This window comes from Dermacentor silvarum, chromosome 7 (genome assembly GCF_013339745.2).
Source record: "Dermacentor silvarum isolate Dsil-2018 chromosome 7, BIME_Dsil_1.4, whole genome shotgun sequence".
Taxonomy (NCBI): Eukaryota; Metazoa; Arthropoda; class Arachnida; order Ixodida; family Ixodidae; genus Dermacentor; species Dermacentor silvarum.
In genome coordinates, this window is record NC_051160.1 from 63,922,964 (window position 1) to 63,946,052 (window position 23,089).

Consider the following 23,089-nt stretch of genomic DNA (forward strand, 5'->3'; position numbering starts at 1 on the left):
GGAGAAGATTGCAAACCATAACTTTCCCAAACCCAGTACACTTAAACATGGTAAATTCCAGACAATACCCAGAAGCGAGCTACAAGCTCTGCAAGCACGAACACGCAGACATGGCACACATCTTATGGAAATGCACTCAGGAGTCAGATCAGAGCAATATACAGAGAGGACAACATAGAACCGGACCTTCTCGAGGAGAGATCGATGGCTAAGCGCTCTGTCTAGCTCGGATCTACACGACCAACTATGGGCAATCCAGCGGGTCCGGGCAGCGGTGGAAAGGCTATGCCTCACCGCACATAATGCCCGGGTGGCTTGAGCCCTGGCCGGCAGCCTCGCAGGTGCTTTTCTCAATAAAGTTTTTTGCCGTCCGTCCGTCCAGAAACTTCAGCACAACGTATTTAAATTTCGCGCGCTAGGCACATCAGTCGATTGCAGCGCCTGTCTGGTGGCGTATAGTAGAAGCGACTCCGGTCGCTCCGGTTCTCTCATCTGCCCCATTCCAGTACGCTCGCTCATCGGATGTCGGCAGTGCTGTCAGTGGAGCAAGCTTCTACACTGATGAACTCGGCATTTACCCCAGTGGCAGCTGTGCCCGCTGTGCGACGGGGTCGGCCACGGAAGTACCCCCCAAAAGAAGCAAGGGGACACCAAAATGCAGCACGGTGGGCAGAAAGTCTGGCGCTCGTTTCAACAAGGCGTTTCAACGAGGCGTCTGTGCAGAATACTTTCGCATTCCCACATGTAAGCAGTCTCTGCCTAATTTTTTTAGTGTGATCGAGTGAGCTAGTGGCGGGAAGTGTGAGGTGGACGTGAGTGCCGACGAGCGGTCCAGGATGAAAACGGTCAGCGTTTTTCAACTTTTCCACACTGACAACAGTGCCAGGTCACATAGCTTAGCGAGCAAAGGAATCGTACGTTTTCGGAAATGTTGCCAGTTCAAAATCCCCTTTAGGCAGTGTTCATATCGAGGCAAGCGTTTCCACGTTCTTCATATGTATATAATACGACTGTGCATGCTGTAAGGAATTAATGCGTTTGAACGTTGCCCGATCCACGGCTTGCCTCGATATGAACGCTGATTAAAGGGAATTCCGAACGCAGCGTTTCCATATGAAGAACGTGGAAACGCTTGCCTCGATATAAACGCTGGCTAAAGGGAATTCAGAACGCAGCGTTTTCACGTTCTTCACATGTATATAATACAACTGTGCATGCTGTAAGATATGCGTTTGAACGTTGCCGTGGATCGAGCCACGCTTATGTCCAAGCAATGGACTTTGGCGGTGCCATTACAAGAGTTCCGGGGCCAAGGGACCTTTCTGTTTAAAATAAGGCGTCTCATTTCTGTCGGAGCCCAAGTGGCAGGCGTCGGCAGATATTGTAGGAAGTTGAAGCAGCTGCAACAACTTCTGGCCAGTGCCTTGTGCCTAGTAGAAACCACTGGGAAAAAGTGGAGAAGCACAATATATGGGGATAAGACGTACTGTAACTTAGTTTGGTTGTTTCTTGTTATAGCGGTAACGAAAGGCACATTTGCCACCATGCTGCGATGGTCAAAGATTTAGGAGGTCTCTCCAAGACACGACAGACATGCAGTGCATTTGGCTACAGTAATGGCAGACACTGATGCACTGTCACATTCTGCCAAATTGGCTCTGCTGCAGAGCAAGGGAAGTGTTTTGCCTTCCAGTGCTGGCATGTGCATTTGCACAAACGCAAGCTGTGCGGCTGTGTGCATGCAGTAGTGTGAGCAGACTAAAGTTAAGCTAGAAACTCTAATCTCATCTCTTGCCCCACCAAGGATGCGACTCCTGCAACCATTGTCATGCCAGCATTGTGAGATGCCTGGTAGCTGCCAGGGTACTGTTTATGCTGCACAGCAGGAGTTACCGTGTGTGCTGCGTCGCACCAACATGTGGCACCCACTTATAGAACACGGTGCGAGCAGTTCAAGCGCAACGCTGTACCTTGCTATCGTTGTCAATGATTTACTCTTTGTGTAAACTGCCTAATCGTTTGTTTAAAGTTTTCAACTATAATTCAAGTTGGCAACTGTGTGAGCCTTGGTGTAAATGTTTTATGAAATGTTTCCAATCGCAGCTACGTACCATTTAAACTGGTTGCACTTTCATAGACTGTTATATAATGGTTCTACCCTTGGTTGGTCTATGAGAAATCGCTCACCAGTGTGCCGATGCAGTTTCGTCCACATTGTGCACAGACTGCAGTTGCAAACTGTGTTGAGCTGGATTGCAACGGGAGCCAGCATGTTTAATGGCAGAAACTTCACCAGCACATTTACTGAGTCATTCCAAACCAGAGCAAGCACCGTAACACGAGATACCACATCCCGAGGGACAAGGAAACTTGCACAACATCGATACCAGCCAGAAATGTGGTAGCACTGCTGTACCTTGTGATGGCACCAGCTAACCAAACATGGAGGGTTACGCCAACAAACTTTTCTTGCTGTGCCATATTGAAGAAGCCAGGATGGCACGGTGTGACATAAACATTAGAAAAATGATCTGCGGCAATTATTTAGCAATTGGTGTTATGGCGAGCCATCAGCATTTAACCGATGACAACGAAGTGAGGCCAGGAAACGTAGCTCTGCATGCCGCGCGCTCGAGCCACAACTCGAGCAAGGAACGATCGGGCCAGTGCGGTCGGCGATATCGTCTGTGCTCTACCAGCAAATAAATAAATATGTGGGAGATTATCAACCACTCATCTTCCCACAAATGGTGACCCGGACGTGATTGGCCACGTTGCTCCCCAGGCCACGGCGCACACCGGCCACCAACCACTGTACAGCACCGGCCACGGCAAGCAGGCACATTTCACCGACGCCAACACATCGCAGCTTGTAAAACCGTTTAATATGGCATTCTAGTGACAGTTCAAGCTAAACTCAATGTTTTAATGTTGACTTCGTCGTACCAAAACTACCATTTGTGTGTGCAAATTGTGGCCATGCAGCTTAATAGCATTAAGTGCAGATGACGTTGGCAGTGCTGTTTTGGTTGCTCTCTACACATGAAATTGGGTCAATTAAAGAATTGCATATGTTTCTTGCTCTTTGATCGCCTTGTAACTCCTTTCATACAAGGTGCATTAAAAACATTTTCTAGAGGTATGCAAAGATTAAAAAATTTTGAATAGGAATCCAATAGTTTTGCTATTCAATTCGTATTCGATTTCTTAATTGACTATTCGAAATGGTCGAATATGATACGATGGATGCGAGGACTGTTGTGAATCATTCATTTTGCAGGAGAGCAATGGTTGTTGCGCAGAGGCACCAGTGCCTGAGCGAATGCACAAGGCAGATAACTTCTGCTCAATAATTTCCAGTCATCAGCGAAGAATGACTTGCCTTTAGGCAGCCTATGTACAAATCGGTTGTCTCTATGTAGGCAAAGCAATTTGTTATTTAAAAGGGGCATGCACAAAATTTTGGAGCATAAAGTATGCATTATATGTTAAACTGTACGCGTCCCACAGCAAGCTGTCAAAATTTTGTTGCATTCGGTGTTCGGTGCAGTAGAAAATTTGTATTTTAATTTTCTAATGTTGCAGTTGAGCCGTAAAGCTATCTGGCGACACTGAGTGGTGGTGAAATGAATGGGAACCCCCGGGACACTTGGTTAACAAACACAGCACTTTACATGTGCGTGTGCATGTGGAGACGTGCGGTTTCATTATTGTTCGTCATGGTGAACCAGACAACTTTTAATCAGTTCGCATTTGCGAGATCCTCAGCTGACACAGGATGTCCAGCTGCGACCGGCACTACTTGCATGTATGAAATAATTTAAATAAGTCTCCTTTTTTTTCCCACTAAATGAACTCCACCCAAACTTTATATTTCACTTTGTTTAGCAATTAGGAATTATTCAATATAGTATTTCAGTCATTTTGTTTTGCTTGAATGTTTGTATTCCATAGCAAATGCAAACACCCCTAATTGTTTTAAAAGATATGCGAGACGATACCTTTAATACTGGACTCATTACACACCTCCCACCTACCTCAGTAGCCCATTGGCTATGGTGCTGCCCTGCTGAGCTCGAGGTTGTCGGTTAAATCCCGGCCACTGCGGCCACATTTCAATAGGGGTCAAATGCAATATGCTCATGCACTTGAATTGAGGTGCACGTTCAAGAACCCCAGGTAGGCAAAATTAATCCAGTGTCCCCCCACTATGGCTTGCCTCATGATCTGATAGTGGTTCTGGCAAGTGCCCCAGAATTTAGTTTATTTTCAATTTTTAACACTCTTTTGATAAAAAGTGTTGTGCAGTTCCTCCAGCGGACCAACTGGTCCCACATCGAGTTAAGTGGTCACACTTGGAGGCCATCCGTGTCCATTTGTCTACCACTTTAAAGCAGTTGACGTTAGACATGTTCAGCTAAAAACTGTTTTATCTCCAGCCTGGCATCCAGTAAAAATTTATTTCTTGGTTGACCTAATTTTTATGACATTTAAAGGCAACACCGCAGTTTTTTAGCCATATTAGGATATTGTCATTTTCAAATGGCATTGACAGTCCTGTCACTTGTAGGGTGGTTGAATTTGCTTAGAAACTTATGAGTCGGGAATGCGCAACCAATCTTTAAAATTCATTTTCAGGAACACTAAATGACTTGTAGTCATATCGTTAGGCACAGATAATCTGAGTGCGAAAGGGAACATATATTAAAAATTTTATTAAGGTTAGTAGACACCGAAAGAACGCCGGAGTTGACTTTTAATGCCTTTAGATTATTTGCATTGTTGTGTGGGAAACATTGTAAAACTTGTACAGTTGAATGCTAAAGAAAGACCTTGCAAAAGAGTTGACTACTCAGTCTTTCATGTGTGGTGTACAGAAACCACTGGCACTTTGAATAATGAACTTCAATCAGGCGAGCTCCTTGGCAAGTAAATTTTCAATTGCTGAAGTATTATAACAAACATAATGAAAACAAAGGATGTGGTAAATCACAGTCAAAAACACGAACCTTGAAGCATGACACACAGGACTCAACACTACATGCGCACTGGCCTTTTTGATGACACATGTGCTCTCGTGGGTCTGCAGGCTAATTCACAGGGTATTTGTGTTAGCTTTTTGCATTTGAGAAGCGGGATGCAAAATATTGCACTCTGTTCACCCACAAGGAGCACATATTTTAAAAAAATGTTGTGAAGCGAGTGTTTCTTCTTTCTTTGTTAGAGTTTTGTAAACCTCACAACTCGTGATGGATGACAAACTGCAAATAGACGGGCGGCCTGTGCTGGTCATTTTGCTCTTTGTCATCTGGTTTATTCTCCGCTTGAAATACAAGTGTCAAGAATTAACAGCTAGCCTGAACCAACGTTTTACTGTTTCGAAATAGCAAAACGTCTTAAGTAGTGCAGCATATCCTGTGCATTACTCCTTCGCCCTTTATCTTTATTGAGTTAAAGTGTCTCATTTCTCGGGGTTAGCATCTTCGGCTTCGCATGATAAATGAGGTAACATTGCAAAGGTTCATGAGATGCACACTGTCTGCTGAGCACTTCCAATTTGGTGGATGACAGTTTCTGTGGATGATGCTTCATTCGCAAGCTCAGTTGCGTTTGCTTTCAATGCATCTTCACAACAAAGCATTGGCCACGCTGCTTATTTATAGTGAATGCAATGGTCGCATCGATGACCAGCCACAGAAGCAGAGCATAGGCTGTCATTAGCTAAGATAAGCATTAAAATGAGATAGCAGGCGTAGCTAATCTACATGTTACTTAGCAAACTTAACGGGAAGCAATACTTTGGGCCAAAGCTCAGTAAATTTTCACTTCAGTAAATTCGGTAAAATATTCAGGTAATTTTCCAGTAAAGCATACATTCTGGGTAAGCTCAGCTTTCGTGGTCAGTCATCGATACGACTACCGCAGGCACTAGAATTGAGCAATGTGGACAATGCTTTGCGATGGAAGTGCACAGAGTGCTACAAGCGTGACTGAGCCCACGAACAGAGAATTGTGCTTCGGGTCTGTCATTTCGTCGGATCAAAAGTGCTGAGGAGAAAATGCATCCCACGAACATTTGCAATATTACCTCTCACCTATTGTCTGTTCCTCCGGGAAAGTCACTGACTGTGATGCATTCCCTTTCTTCTTGATTTTTTCAGGCACTCTCGCAACAGGTGGTTGCAGTTCCTTCCCCGTCAAACCATGCGGCAGTTGCACTGCCTGCACCAGTCACCATGAATCCAGAGTCGTCCTCACAGCCACCACTACAATTTCCATTGGGCAGCGTGCCACCACAGTTTCCATTGGAAACCGCACCACCACTGCCACCACCACCACCACCGCTGTCTAGATTCAAAAGCCTGATCGACAACTTGGCTCTTCGGTACTGCTGGGAGGATGCCATCCACAAGGAGCTGAAATGCGTTGAGCAAGGAATGGAATCTGCTCGTGCTGCTCTGGAGGAACTCGAGGGTAAAAAGCAGGAGGTGAGCAGTGGGAGGGGCTACTGGCATAATTTGAAACACAAACAAGTTTAGAATCACTCTGAACGCTTTGTTGCCTTTTCAGGGTTTCCTGCACTAAAGAGAAACACTCACTCAGTTTAGACTGATAATGTGCAGTTTCCAAACTATATTTTCGTTCATTTTGCGGTTAGAGGTCGCTAACTGGAAGACTGAATGAAGGCAGAAAAATTTCGTAAAATTTCATACTCAGACCCCCCCCCCCCTTGTGCCAGTACGTCAGTGTGACATGATGGATTTTAAAGTGCTTTCTTTTATTTATGCCATTGTGCTCAGTGAAAGTTTCAAAACTCTCCAAGTTCAGTCTTTGCCTCCTTGTCGATGACATTAAGGTAAACTTTAACGCTGAAAAATTAACAAGGCTTGAGCAGATGCCATCAAAACCTATTCACGATGAGCTGTTGCAGGCACTTCAAGGTGTCAGCACCACCCGTCTCTTGTTATTGTGTCTTTTATAACTTATGAAACCTGCTATCGTGATAAGAGTAGTTTTTATTGGTATTGTAGTAGGAGGGGCCACTCTTTTTATTCAGATGTGTCCCTGTTGTATATGTGGCGCCACCTGTCAGTTCTCGTTATGAGTATTGAAGTCAGGAGTAGTGCCTACAGTGTGGCGGTAGGGGCTTCAAAAGTGCCTACATTGTCGCAAGCCCTGGACACAAAATGAATCCAAAAAAAGGCCCACAGTGTGGAAAAAAAAGAATGCTGGAGTGAGAAGAATTGAGTGAGGAGGAATTGAGTGAGGAGGAGGAGTACTCAATTTTTTATTATTTACAACAGTGGCGCACCGACGGGTGGGGGGGGGGGGGAGGTTCGGGGGTTGTAACACCCCCCTGAGGCCGAGTTAACCCCCCCTTTTGTTTCACCCCTTTTCTTTCTTTGTGCCTTTGAGTACTGCAACTAAGATGTAAGATGTGCAATCGTCTGCACACTCATAAAAAGTGCATTTTTTGACAATTTCTCGTGAAGAAATTGAAATTAGTGCTGTTTAGATGGTATTGGCAAACTAAGGCAAACTGTCAACCCCCCCCCTGGCAGAGATCCTGGGTGCACTACTGATTTACAACCACATGAAAGCACTAGAAAAAGAAGCCAAGGAAAGCATGGGAGAGAATTCTTATCAGTAAAACAGGTTGTGGGGCTAGTTGGTGCATAGCTTTCAAAAAATGAAACGCCAACAGTGACGGCGCACTAAGAAGGAACACAGACAGGACAAGGCGCTACTTGCAACTATTTATTGAAGTCAAAAGTGGCTGATTATGTAGCCATGGGGAGAGGGAAACGAAAAAAGAGGAACACTGATTATGTGAATGTGCACGCGCGAGAACACTGAAGATATATATGAAGGGAATCACGAATCTAGAAGTTATCTGAAGACATGCTTTCATTTGTGTGAATATTCAGAGACGGGGTGCTGACACAGGCATCCCCTCTTTTCTTAATCTGGTTGGCCTCCAACAATTCACGCGCCACAGAATCTTTACTTTTAAACATGATTGTTGTATAATGAAGCCTTGCTTCACATACTTGTTTATTCTCATTCCCGCAGGCCTTGCAATGAAGAGGCAAGTTTGAACCATAACCATTTTTCAATGAAAGCTTACGCTCCTGCAGGCGTTCATTAATACATCGGCCGTTTGGCCGACGTACTCTTTCCCACACTTCAGCGGTATGCGGTATACGACCCCTTCTTTACACTTCACAAAAGGGTTTGTATGTTCAATAGAACACCCTACTGTCTTAGAGTCATCAGAACCAATCAGGTGGCACAAAGTAGATAGTTTTCGGGGCGCGGAAAAAACCACTGGAATTTTGTATTTCACGGCGACGTGTTTAAGATTGTGCGCCACTTTGTGAGAATACGGAATCACCACTGGTTTAGCTTTCTTTTCGAATATTTGACCTTTCTCACTGCTTTTTTTTTTCTTTTTTCACCTTTTTCAATAACGCCTCCGAAACTGTGCTTAAAACTAAACAAGGAAAGCCAGCCTTCCTCAACTTCAAAATCTGTTCGTCAAAGCTTCCTTGTGCCTTATGACAGCACGATTTTTTTAAGGGCGGCTTCGAGGCACATAGTGGCAATCGCACGTTTAACAGTCTTGGAGTGTGTAGACTCATACGGCAACAATTCCTTGCGGGCATGGGGTCTTTACATCCAGCAGGAACCTTCGTCAGTAAGGGTTATGTCAAGATCTAAAAACTGCAAGTTGTTATCCTTGGCTAGTTCAAAAGTAAAATCTAAGCCTTTGTCTTGCTGTTTGAATTCAGATAAAATGCCCTGCACAGTATGTGAGTAAGTCATGGAGGATCGTTCCGTCAGTAAAATTTAAAAATCATCAACATACCGAAAAACCTTGAGCACTTTGCCTCCATCAAACACCTCGGATAGCGCTCTGTCGATGCCCACAAGGAAAATGTTGCAAAGTACGGGAGCCACGCACGAGTCAATACAAATTCCTTCTTTTGCACATAAAACTGGCCCTGAAAACATACAGCTGTTGAACCCAAATAAAACTCCAGGAGTGCTGTGAAGTGCTGTGAAGTTATTCACAGAAATTCCTGCGGTATTCTGAAAGGATACCTTTCCTGTGTGTTCCTTCTTAGTGCGCCGTCACTGCTGGTGTTTCATCTTTTGAAAGGGGAATTCTACTCTTTCCAATTGAAATATACAAATAAAAAGGAAAATGAAAGGGGGTCAAAAATACAACTTGTTGTACGTGGGAGCCAAACTCACATATTCCATATAATGCCTGCAATGCCATATCATAGAGCTACCGTGGCAGTCATACTACTTTCTTGGGTATTTGTGTATATGTACTAGATCTAGTTTCGAGAGTGTTAGCCAGTGCCAGTTCCACACCATGGCCAATGTTGGCACACACTGGTCATACATTTGAAAATGTTGGCTTAGCATTGGAACACCTTCCAGTGCTACTTGCGAAGCTACGGGTTAACCAAGTACCCTGAATGCATATTGTACTGGAGAATTACCTAAATTTACTGAACTGAAAATTTACTTTACTGAACTTTTGCTGCAAAGTACTGCTTCCCATTAAGTTTGCTAAGTTTTATGTTTTCCCTTCACTTTTTTGATAGCTACTTGCAGCAGAAGCACAAGTCAGGGACAAAAAGCTGGGCATACTGCAGTGCTTACAAGGTATGATGCAACACACACCGGATAATTGTTACATATCTTTTTTAACTCCATTTTATTATATGGTTTTCTAGTTGTCGCATGCTGAGATTCTCTAGTTATAGTTTGAATTTGGTTGCTCTTTTGAGTTCTGAGAAAGGCTTTGTATTGTTGCTTTTGATCAAAGTGTTTGGATATGTCTTTTGTTCTTGTTTAGTTCTAGTTCAATCATCAAAGTTAGAAATTAGAAATTAATAGTTCAGTTTCAGTTAGAAATAACAGTTCAAGGATCTTGAACTAGCTCTTATTCACATGGTTATCTGAAACCAGTAGCGACAGTTAAATCAGATATGTTTGTAAGGTGAAGTAAAAAAAATGGGTGAAGTAGTAAAATGGTTTGTTTAGTAAAGTAAATTGCAAAAGACAGCGAGGAGTAATTTAAGATGCAGGAAATATGTAATGACATACTTCATGCGTCAGGATATATTTGAGTACAGAACACAGTCAGCGTCATCACACACTGTCACATTGTCCAGTATGACAAAGGTCGCTCTATGTACCGCAGGAGTGGTCTGTGGTAACAAATGTTGTTCAGGATGGCTTTCTCTCCTCACTTCACTTAGCAATACTGGTGTGCTACCATTGTGGACAAATTAAATCTGGAAAAAAAAAGTTCCTGAAGAAAATTGGGAAGGTTTTGGTCGAGCCAGGGAACAAATCAGTGTGTTTCATTAAAACTGTGATGTTCGTACAATACCTTAGTCCTTAAAGGGAAATGCTAATGACACTCTTACGTTAAGGTGATTAGTGAAAACCTTTCTTTTTTTTTGCATTTCCATATCAACTGTCCTGTCTGCATTTCATTTCTGTTTGATGGTACACAAGTATTGTGAAGTGATGAGAAGTTCAGCAAATACATTGCTGTGAAACTGCATATTAAGGCCACATTTGCTTGTTTTTTGTTGCTGCAAAGCTGAGCTTAAGGGCGAAATTCGTCGGCATGTACACTTCGCGTTGCCGTGAATTGGCACCTTAAGTGGCCCCTTCACCAGGCCACATTGTAAATTTTAGTTATACCCTTTAAGTTGTAAGGTGCCATCTAGCAGCATCTTACTACAAGAATTTTTCAGATTAGTTCATTATTAACAGAAGATATGAGAAATTGAAATGTCTCCTTGCTTCCTTATTTTCCTTTTCTTCCTCTTTTTTCTGCGTGGCTTACTCCCTGTGGTGGTATTGCATGGTCTGCAGTTTACCACGGTAATATGCCATAATCGGTGTTATTGCAAGCAGTGCATCTTACGTAGGGAAATTTGTACGTGTGACCTTGACTCTCGCTGGAAGCGGCGCTCCCTCAAGAGTAAGGGCACTCTGGTTTCCGTTTCAAATTTCAGCTGTTTTTGGGCTGTGAAGCTGCTTGATGCTTTGCATGCACAATTGCCACTGTGTGATCTAGGCACCGCACTTGTCTGTCTGCAATGCCCAAACATCGCAAAGGGCCCTTTAAGACAAAATTTGTGTACAAACTTGTTTTGCGTTGCCACGAAGCTGCACTTAAAAGGCAAGTTCTGTACACGTTTGTTTTTTCTTACCCTGAACCCGCACATTTAAGACAGAATTTGCCTACGAGTGCCTTTCACAATACCGTAGCGTTGTACCCTAAGGCGAAATTTGCACACAAGTTCATTCTGCATTGTCGTGAAGCATTGTCGTGAAGTGTGCCTGAACAAAGCTGAACAGAGAGTAGCACCGAAAGGAAAGTTTGCTCCCGGACCTTTGCTTGGTGTGCGCAATTGTGCTGGGTTGCTTTTATAAAGATCAGAGCACTGCTGTGTGCAGTTATTTCTGCCATTCCCCCCCCCCCCCCCCTTCTCTTGAGGTGTAGGAGTGTGTGAATTGTGTGCTTTTGAACGACTGACTGGTCAGTTTTACACTCTATTGTAACTTAGTGCAAAGTGACGAACAGACACAAAGTAACAAACAAAAAAAGGGGACAAAAAAGAAAAACGAGACAGGAGCGAACACCCCTTTTCGTCTTTTTTTTTGTCATTTTGCACTAAGCTGTCGGAATGACTTGTATGCATAAGCAGCTCATGTGCACACAGTTGCGGCAGCCTTCACTTTCATTTTTTTTTCTTCTGTTGTTTTGTCATTCTCTTCAACAGAAGCAACTTCTACGAAGCCAGAGGACGGCCAGCTGGCCGAGAGTGCGGCATCTACAAAGGTGCACCCACCACTTGACACTGGTGGCACAAGGCTGATGGATACCGTCTCACAGGTCCTGCCAGATCATGCCCCTTCTTCGGCTGTGGCTCAACAGGTACTCGCATTACATGTTCTTTGAGCCCTGTTGGTGCAGGGTGTTTCTCTGAAGAAGTTCAACAAATTCAACTACTGTCTAAGTAAACTCATTGGCAGGCTTTAAATTCAAATTCTATTTATCGGCGATACAATGTGAAACATTTTATAAATTTTTAATATTAAAATTCAAGCAAATTAAGACATATGCCAATTAACTCTTTTAATTAGGATAATTAGTGTTCCTATCTTCATCGCTGTTGTTGTCCCTTAAAGGCAACTTATAATAAATATTGAACTCTTTTGAATCTAGATTTATAAAAAGCTCTTAAATTTCTGCGCTGTCAGAAAATAAAACTCAAGCTTTTTCCACCGGTCTACCATATCGGACAATGAGAGGCGCGAGCAACACCGACAGTTGAAAAGCTTTGTTGCACCATCCGTCGTGTGAAAACAAAACATACCGTAAATTTTAGGTCAAGCAACTTCTCAAGCAACTTCTGGGTAGATGACGGAACAGGCTAAGGGTGTTTCACAGTCACGAATGGTCCTGGGCATTGGTCAGGTCCGTGTGTCGACAGCCGCACACGTATACTTGGGCACGGCACTTGGACAGTTAATAACACTGCTCATCAAGAAAGGTTGAGGAAAGCAAACATCTGCCACCGCGCACACTGTAACTTTTTGCTCAAAGCAGATGCGAGAGCTACTAATCTCTGGCAAATGGGAGTCGTCCACATTTAGTGTTCCCATATAGTCTCCCTCCCAAAAGAAAGAGCAAGCAGTATTCTTATCTTTGGTGATCCGATGCGAACTGGCACATTTGACATGACCTGGCCGATGGCTGTTTTGTATTGTGTACTGTGGAAATTGTCTGCAAGTTGGGTAAAATGAAATGGATTTCTCTTCGTAGTTGAGCTCGAAAAAAGAAAAAGAGAGCATCGAAGCTAAGGAAAAGGACACACAGGATGCATATTTGACATGATTTAATAGCACAAAAAGAAACAGACACAGCACGAAAGGTAAGGGTAGACAAGGGATCCCTTGTCTATTCTTTTCTTTCGTGCCATGTTCGTTTTTTTGCGCTCTTTAATCATGTCAAATATGCACCAACTAGGGCCATTGGAAGTCTTTTTAACACGGGATGCAGGCATTCTCACAGCTTCAGGCAGCAACCTCTACATTTCCTATTTGTTGGAATTGCTGCTTTTAACACCTGGCTCAACGAGCCACTGTGATTTTTTTTGGCTATCTGATCTCATAGCAAATTTTCCTAGTAGTAGTTACCATTACATGCAACTGATGGCAGTACAAGTTATGGCGAGCGCCTGTGCTTGGCGATCTTGGGACTGCTCACAGAGGAAGGGTGCGAGCCATAGTTTATTGCGTAGAGCCGTAAAACTCGAGGGCCATCGTAGCGCCGTTTCTGGTGAGAAGTGTTCATTAAGGGGTTAATTACATCTCTTCTTTTCTGTCCCTGTGTTTCCAGCACTCAAATGTGCTAATAAGGTAATACAGTAGGCTCTCGATAGTTCAAACTCGAGGGGACCCCAGGATTTTATTTGAATTATCAGAAGTTCTCATAAATATTACTCGGGGCAACATACCAACTTGTGTTGTAATGAAACATTCTCATATATATTCAATAATACAGTTGAACCCATTCATAATGCACTCGATAGTTCCGCGAAAAGTGATCGTTATATCAGTAGTTCGTTATATTTCGACTCGCCCTTAAAGACACTTAAATATTAACTGCACGTAAGCTGGCGTCAGCAGTTACAGTTCGACAGCACTTTGGTTTGAAAACCAAATTTTCAGTGTCATTTTTGTTGCTGGTGCATTCCCGCACCTAGCTGCAAACTTCCATTAGAAGTTTCCATCTAAAGAATGAAGTGCAGCGTTGTGTAGCTTTTTCAAAACGGTGCCCGGTTCCATCAGCTGTCATTTCGGAACTGCAAGGCTGCCATGATTTATTTTACTACCAGCAGGACATGACTGTATTCTGCACACGAGAGCAAAGCGTTCTAGTTGGACGGAAGCGTAAATTTCGGAAACTACTGTGGCAACTACTGCGGAAGTTTCGGACATCACGGTCTTGGCATTACGACTGTGTGTCAGCCACACAAGAGATTACGTTATTTATTTTGCTTTGGGCGAAAGAAAATGCGATGTTCGAAAGGTAAAACGTCACCGCGAAACGTTATCAGCAATTGGCAACGCTTAAACGAACCGCCGCCAAGCCGTGATCGTTTTATAACGGCATAGTAACCGGCGACCCTTTGTAACACGCGTGGCATCAGTGCGTGGTGCAGCGCTCTTGTCGAATCGGGCCGCGTTGACAGAAACACTTGAGCGGCCGTTGTTCCCATAGTGGAAAGATAGGTGTTGTTTCAAATCAGTGAAACAGGCGTAATGCACATGATATCGCACGGACAATTGCGCAAAAACGAGAGTCACACCATCAAGGCATCCGATATCGCGCCAGCGCACGCCGCGCCCCATATTACGCTGTGTCGCGGCACGGCTCCACCCGGCAGGCGTGCAGCATTCGGTTTGCATTGTTCCGACACTTCTTCGCTTTCATGATGGTCATCAGCGTGCCCTTCAATATCCTATATTTCAGAGCTACTGAAGTCTTCTTCACTCAAGCATCAACATCATTGCAGCAAATTTCTCCTTTACGGAAATAGTTCAATACTTCCCTCGAGGTGGCATGATGCGAACGGTGGTGCAGTCGGTGATGGAATAGTAAAATGTGTTGGTGTGCGAAGTTGGCCGAGTGTCACGAGCGTCATTTTCGTACATGCCGCGCCTGCCGTCTCATTTTTCTTTTTTTTCCTCTACCAACACGCGGTTGTTGGTGTGTACGATTTGGCTAGTTTGGCCACTGTGACACATGTAGGCAGGCAATCGGCTTTATTTGCGACTGTTAGCGATATTCAATAATACTCAAACGTTCAGCAAAGTATGAATTAACCGAATTGACGCAATGGCGCAGTGTGAATTAAGTGGCTTTAAAATACAATGAAAACATAGTGGGTCAACCAAAAATGTGAAATTTGTTTGAATTAACCGAAAGTTTGAATTATCAGAATTTGTAATTATCGTGAGTCTACTGTAATGTGCTGTTGTGAAACTTCAGATGGTCAGTTTCTATTTGGATTCGACAAATAAATAACCTTCTCAAATGTTTTTAATAGTATATACTGTCATTTGTATCAGAATCAACTTATTCAACATCGACATCAAGGGTGATGATGAAGGAACCAACTAAAAGCCTTGAAAAAAGCTTGACAACACCTTTCAGTGCCCCATAGCAGAGGCATCATCTTTGTAGTCACTCAAATGTGCAGACAGTGTTACGGCAAGAGCACTGACAGCAAAATAAAAATCAATGCAGACGCAATCAAAGTATTATACAATAACCTTGGCATAAGTAAACACTAGGTAATATGCTGTACAGTCGCAGCGCAAAAAGATTAGCACAAGTGACTGGTGGCCAAAGCGACAAAATCACGAGACGCGGCACAAGCAACTGGTGGCAGGAGCGGCAAAATCACGACACGCTTTCTGACGACCACCCCTGCTTTGGAAAATGGAATGTGCTGCTCCGGCCACCAGTCACTTGTGCTGCGTGTCGTGATTTTGCCGCTTCGGTCACTAGTCACTTGTGCTAATCTTTTTCCATTGCAACGGTACATTGTATAAGGATGTATGGTTTAACAAAGACTATTTCTATTGTCTATTATGTTGAATATCTATTAAATGCTGAAATTGGTCATCCAACTTGTGTATTTGTTATTTTTTTTTACAAATGCTATTCCTTTGCATAAATCAAATCAAAGTGTTTGTCTTTTACCTCCATTACGTAGATTCTTACTGGAAACCACACGGTCAAGGTTGAAGTGATCGAGCTTGATTAATCATGGTTGCAAGCTTTCAGGGTAAGACTATTTGTTGTCTTTTTCCTTATTTTTACCCTGTGCAGAACGAATTCTTAGGAGAATCTTATGTTCAGCTAAAACTGAGTGGCAACCTACATGTCTTGAGTTGTCATAGCTGCCAACAATTTCATACAAGCTTACTTAAAGGCTATCAGCAAAAAAATTTTGTTCCGCATAAGAAGTCTTGTTTAAAGTAGTGCAGATATAGACCAGCCTCCATGCAAATTTTTACATTTCTTCTTTCTAGGGTTTTACGTGCCAAAACCAGTTCTGATTATGAGACATGCCGTAGTGGATGGCTCTGGATTAATTTTGACCACCTGGGTTTCTTTCACGTGCACTACAATGCAAGCACACGGGCGTTTTTATATTTCGCCTCCATCGAAATGCGGCCGCCGTGGCCGGGATTCGATCCCGCGACCTCGTGCTCAGCGGCGCAATGCCTCAGCTAACTGGGCCATTGCAGTGGGTAAATTTTACGTTTGAAATACAAGTTTATATGTCAAGAAAAGCTCACAAATGTGTGTTTTTGATACATGAAAAAAAAATTCCCGCTGGAAATGTCCTAGTTCACATTGATCAGCACTTCGAAAAATGGAATGCTATAAGCGTAAACTAACTAGAAGGGATTGCATTTTTGCCACAGCTTATGGAATGCCGATAAGTGTTAACTGGAACATCAATGCATTTTGCCTCATACTTTGAGGATGTACTATTTCTTCGTCTTAATCGCACGATATCAGCTAAACTGATATTCATTGCTGCTCAGCTTCAATTTTCCAATTGGGACATGTTCTAAAGTGAATGCTTACAAAGTTCAATGATGAATTTTGTTAATTAGTCAACATCATGCTCCATTTTGTCTCGCAAGTAGAGTGTCCACCTCGTCAAATAATCCAGCTGACCTTGTTGATTGCAGTATCTAGCACAGAATATGTTTAATAAGTTTGTTTCCACTAAACAAACACTAAAAAATTACGTTGAGCTGTATCAGTGAATTGCACTTCTGCAATGCAAAAAAAAATTACCCTTAGTGTTACAGAAGGCGACACCGGATTGAAGTGTTTCCACACCAGCTCGCAGTGATGTCATGGATTTTGACAGCGCATAATCTGGCATGGTTAATTTTGTGCCAGTAATGATGGATTGCATTGTATTCAAAAGAAGCCGGAGACTGAACGTAGAAAGTTTTGAGAACTTCACCACAACGACCCAAATATGAGCAAATAAATGTAAATACTTCAAGTCACGTGGCTTGAAATTCAGAAACTGTGATGTTGACCTTCCTTTTCTCTTTTTATATCTGCCTGTTACCACAATAATAACGAAAATAGAGTTTTTACAACTTGCTTTGTCAGTGTTGATGTTTTACAAATTTAGTATTTCTCTTTAGTGTCTTTTTACTCTAGAAAGCCTGGTATATTGAAGTTTAAGTATGCTTCTGATTGAAAGTAATGTGAAGACCCTTGCGTTAAAGTTAAGCTGCTACAGGTGCTTGAAATACTAATGAAATGTTCTCCATAAAAACGACTGATCCTCCTCAGCCTTGTTGCTTTTTTGCTTAGCCCTATTGTACTAAAGCAGTCCTTGCAAGGTTGCAGTACAGAAGAGGTCCAAATTCAGCCTTCGGTGTTCTGCCATTCATTCCACGCTTCTCACTGTAAGCAATTTCTCTCAGAATGTCAAAAGATACATGTCATTCGTACAGAGTGACATTAGCACTTCAGGCCATTAGTTCGCTGCACCACAGGGCCATCAGGCAAAAGCAGGGCTGCCAAAAGAATGAGTGTAAGCGATGTTAGATGCAATATAGCTGCTTTGTTTTTAAGGGGGTGGTGTTGGCTGCTGAGATTAGTTCTAGCTGGTCAGTGAAAGACAGCGTCTGCTATGTTACGCTGACCATGTTGCGGTGGCTAGCCAACCCCGACGTACACAAGACAGAAAGTTTTGTAGAGAAAACATTACACGTAGAAATGTGAACGCATAATCTCAACACACAACACAAAAACAGTAAAGGCAAAGTTCGCAATACTGTAGACTTCCATTAACTCAACTCCGGTTAATTGAATGTCGGCCAAAACTGGCACCCATATATTCTTGTGAGCCGAAATTTCGTTTATTTGAATCTAGAAATTTGCTCTCGCCGTTTAATTCAAACTTGACGAGTGAGCATGCGCATGTCTTCTGACCCCAGTGGTCACTCCAATCTAGCCAATTGCTGCAGTGTGCTTTGGCAGTGATGGGGGACAGCGAGTGCATTGAAGACATGTTACCTGCCAGAAAAAAAAGCAGTTTTCTGCCTGCTTTTAAAATTCTTCAAAGCAAAAATGGCAGCTGGCAATATAATTACTGGTGCTATTTATCTGATACACAAGCAAAATAGAAGAAAAAGCGTGGTTACGTTGGGTAAATCGAAAGGCAAGACGCCACCGATTTCACGTCGTACTGGTCGACGCGGTGATTGCGTTAGGTGGCGCGGAGAAATTCTAATGTGTGCCTTTCCTCCAAGAAAACTCATTAGGAAATTTCCTGCGCATTACAACTGGATGCGAAACTGAAACCATGTTTGCAACATTAGCCTACCGTCAGCACCAGTGTCATCACAAGATGGTGGCAAAGAAAGTTTTCACAGAAGGTGGCGACGACAATGCACCGCTTAAGGCTTCAATTACGAAAGCGTATTCAAAATATGTTATTTATTTTACATGCTGAGCTAGCGCCAGAAAAGTCGCATCACGTGTTTTCAGCATTACAGAGACTCGCATGCATCGCAGGACGTACTAATAGCGAACCGGTTTGTTCAACCACAATCCAGTTTGCGATTGTTGCAGAGTGGTTCGAGAAAGGCAGAATATCAAACATAATGGACTGTAAGGAAGGTTATGTGTTGCCGTCTCTAGGCAGCGATAAAAGACTGCCGGCTGCAGTAGTCCAGTGGCTATGGCGTTGAACTACTGAGCTTGATGACAGGGGTTTGATCCTGGCCGTGGCAGCCACATTTTGATAGGGGTGAAATGCAAAAACGCTTGTGTGCGTAGATTTAGGTGCACATTAAAAAACCCCAGGTGGTAAAAAATGAAACTGGAATCCCTGCTGCGGCCGACGGCTCGGGGCGACGGGGGAGATGGATTCATTGACTGGTGTTTTTAATAAAGTTGTTCCTCCTCCTGCTGGGGCATGCCTCATAATCAGATCGTTGTTTTGGCATGTAAAATACCGGAATTAAAATAATTTTAATTAGTGATAAAAATTAAAGGCTGTCCGAGGTTGATGACGATGGACATTAAGTGTCAATAAATTTCCATTCTGTGAAGATATGCTTTTGTAGGTCACATATATTTTTGATTGCGAGAAGTGGAGGAATGCTACATTTCTTTTTTGTTTTACATCAAATGTGCAATATATCTTGGTGTACATTGTGTTCTGCTATGAGCCCATAAAAACTGGGCGTGTGTTAGGTTTAGGGGTGCGTTGAAATTAGCATAAATACTGTCAAATGAAGCAGCAGTGTGCGTTGGTGTTTTTGTGCCTCTTAATTCAACCCACCGGGTAATTTGATCCATTTGTTGAGTCCCACCAAGGTCAAATTAAAAGAAGTCGACTGCAGTAACATCCCAACACTGTGCACAAAACAAAAATTTGTGAGAAAAACATGACACATTAGAAACAATACACATATGCATAAAAAAACAAAAAAAGTGGGAAGATTGTAAAGGCAAAGCTCACAAAAGTAATGCAAATTTTGTAAAAACAATGTGACACATAGGAACACAAAGTACAAGCACAAAAAAACAGTATAGGCAAAGTTCACAATACTAGTAAAATCCCAACAGCGCATATGCAAAACAATAATTTACACAGAATTTTCATTTGTATGCATGACAAGAAACATGATACTCGGAAACAGAAAATACAGACAGCACCATAAGATACATAAATTACTAGGTGCATACTCTAGTCTGCTCTGTTCACTCTGTAATCATGTGATTCTCGGTCTTGCTTTCAAAAAAGTGTACTTGTGGAATGCGCTAAAGTGTGCTCTCCATTTCTCAACCAGCAGGCCCATGGAAAGCATGCTGTGAACTGCAAACTATCTCAAATGCAAGCCAGTCTCCGAAAGCCTGTGATAGACCACGTTGTGCCTGATGATTTTTCAACATCAGTTTCAATTCGCCATGATTTAATGATCTGTCAGTCATGGCTTTCTTTGCTGTGATAGCGTAAAGCCATTATTTCCTCAATGTCTTTTCAAAACAGGGCCTTTGGAACACGAGCCATTCGTGCTTTGGAAAACCTCTGTCCATTATCTATTGTTTGTGTCTTTGTGTGTGATAGTAGAAATATTTATTTTATCTGGTACCACTTATAGTGCCTATGTTTATTTTCTTTGAATGTCAAACAGACTTTCAAAAAATTTCCTTTGACAAATAGTAATGCTGTTCCATCACTTCTCGTGGATTACTGGATGGGAAGGACATGGACCGTATTTGCATTTGCAGTTTTAATGTCCCGGTAGCTTGTTAAAAGGTTTCACCAGTCAAGTAATTACTTTAGGGCTGTTGCAATCGCCTAAGTAAAGTTGAGTAGTGGTGAAGCCACAACTTCCTAGCAGAAAACTTACACCAGTTTCCGAGAGATTCTCCCCAAAATCGGCTTATTGGAGGTCCACTTTAGGCTGATAGAATGTAACGGTTCTGTGTACCTTTTTGAGCTTTGTCATTGGTCCATGTAGCGCTCTGCTTAAGTTATCACTAGGATCAGCCAATCAAAAGTGGTTAATGATGAAAAAGGAATATATTCAAGGTAAAAGAAACCTTTACATTGTACCGGCCTTAGTTTCATATCAGAATGTGGAAGGAAGGCTCTGGGGAAAAACTATTAACCAGAACACGAGTATATCTCATAGCTTATTTTGATAAGAGATATCTCAGAACTTGTGCTTGACTCAGGATTTTCGCTCTCCAGATAAGAGGATTTCACTACTGCCTGGCTTCAATTTTGCAGTTGCAACATGTGTTCTGAGTGAATAATTAAAAGGTCAATTCACATAAGTTTGTTACCTAGCCATCTTTATTCTGCAAAGTCTGTTACCTAGCCATCGGAACATAACTTATTCTGTAAAGTCCACTCCTTGAGCTAATCCACCCGAAGAGGCTGAATTGCTCATGCCACATGCAATTTTTAAAAGATATGCAAGAAAACAAACAAACATGGTATATGTTATGTGTTCTTCAGTTCTTCACATCTTGTTTTTACCAAGTGACCTTCTAGGAGCCATTACACAAAGTGTCAGGATGCCTGCAACTTGTAATAAGCTCACAATTTGTGATAATGTACTGCCAGGCCTTTGAAGGACCTCACCTATTAATTTTCATAGCCATATGCCATTGTGCTTGCTATGTTCTTCATTATTTTATCGGATTCATTTTGACTTGCCCACATGTGCAAGACGTCCATGTGGTGTTTCATGTGATGTCTTATTTGTTGTTGTTTCTTTAGTTTGACCTGTCTTTTTGTTTCTGCTGGATTTGTTTATTGTGTGACCATCAAGTCATTTACATCTTGTCAGATGTTGCTAGGACCAAAAGGAAAGAACACTGTTTAAGCCAAAAAGAGAATGTAATATAATCCAATGGTTTGCCTTAAAATGCAGCTGTTACTAGCTTGAGCTAGCTCTGGCTGGTCTTAGCTCTGTTTAGGGAAAGAAAGTGGCTGGACCCATTGAGCTGATTTGATTAGGTTGACTGAGTGTTGAAACATCCTTCGTTTTCTATTCTTGTGGTCACATTCAAAGATTGGCCAAAGATTGGCTTGTTCTTATTTACGTGCTAGTACTCATAAGCTTTTAAATGCTAGTCATTTTTATTCTTGTTATTACTTTTGTCAGTTTGTTTTGTTGTCACGACATGGCATGCAGCAAGATCTGCACAATGAAACAAATGTGCATGTTAGCCCAAAAATAGATGTTATGAGAGACACGAATGTAATTTTATGGTTGTAATTAATAAACCATGTGTTCTTTATATACCAGTCATGCTGTCTGTCATGCTATTTCATAATTAGTCGTACTTGATTGGTCGCCGGGACAGTAGATATACTATTGTTTTACTAATCCGCTAGTTAATGCTGAAGGGTAGACAATGATTTGCACTGTGTGCACTCATTCACTTTAATGTACTAAACAGTGAAGCAACATCAAAACAGGGCACTGTCCATGATGACAATGCTAGGCAAAAGTCTAGCAAGTTGTGTCCATTTGTGAAGCACCAGCTAGCCAGACTCCTTGTTGGCTGTGATAGTGACTAATGGCTTGTATGGCTATATAGAGGCCTCGCTAGGGAATATTTGCGAGTACATCAGCTGAAGAGAGAAAAAGTTAGTGATGTTTGCCTTCGTGAACGCGAGTTATGCGCAAGCGTATGGACGTTGCGAACATGTACAGCGAGCACCGCAGTGTCGAAGCACAAACGGAAAGGGCACGGAACGTGGTTGTGGATGCTACATTGATCTTGATGGTACAGTGCCTGGTGTGCCACATGGAAAGCTCATATTGCTACACAGGCAAAGAATATAGGCCGTGAACATGCACAGTAAGCACCGCGGCAATTTTCTTGACCTCCAGGCGCCTGCCTCCGCCGGCGCTCGCTTCCCTCCCGGCATGACATGACAAGAACTTTATTTGAGTCCTGAGGAACTGAGATCTAGGCGAGCCGAAGGCTCCCCCAGATTAAGTCGGTGGCTCCGCTCACGATGGGACCAGGAGACCAAGTCCCGTCGCGATGTCGTGGGCCCTCTGGACAGCCTGGAGTTGAATTTGAATATTGCTGCTCTTGCGGAATCGCGGCAAGCGAATATAATTTTGGTGATTTTCTTTTACGCGCAAGCGTAGAAAGAAATTACTGGCTTGTGATGCACTACTGGTCTTGGTGTCTGCACATGGCTTACATAGACGGTTTTGATGTTAACGCTACGTTAGGCATGTGTGGGGTCTTTCGTAGTACTAAATATGCAAAGTACCTAACAGGCAGTGAACAAGAAGAAGAAAAAAAAGCTGTGCTTGGTGGTGCAGATTGTGAGTGTTATTTCTGAGAGGCCAAATTCCTACTTGGAAAACGTCTGTCACACCTTCTTTAATTTTATCAGTTTTATTTCCTTTTCCTGATTATTCAAAGCATGGTGTTATTCAG

At 42.7% G+C, this 23,089-nt stretch overlaps 1 protein-coding gene across 1 annotated transcript; it reads left to right on the plus strand.

Moving 5' to 3' along the window:
- Positions 1 to 500: 500 nt before the first annotated feature.
- On the plus strand, positions 501 to 21,932 carry LOC119458125 (uncharacterized). Its single transcript, XM_037719948.2, has 6 exons — positions 501 to 744; positions 6,162 to 6,488; positions 9,621 to 9,681; positions 11,823 to 11,977; positions 15,831 to 15,902; positions 19,963 to 21,932. The coding sequence occupies exons 1-5, from the start codon at positions 523 to 525 to the stop codon at positions 15,879 to 15,881; spliced, it is 816 nt and encodes a 271-aa protein (XP_037575876.1). The 5' UTR covers positions 501 to 522; the 3' UTR covers positions 15,882 to 15,902; positions 19,963 to 21,932.
- Positions 21,933 to 23,089: the final 1,157 nt, after the last annotated feature.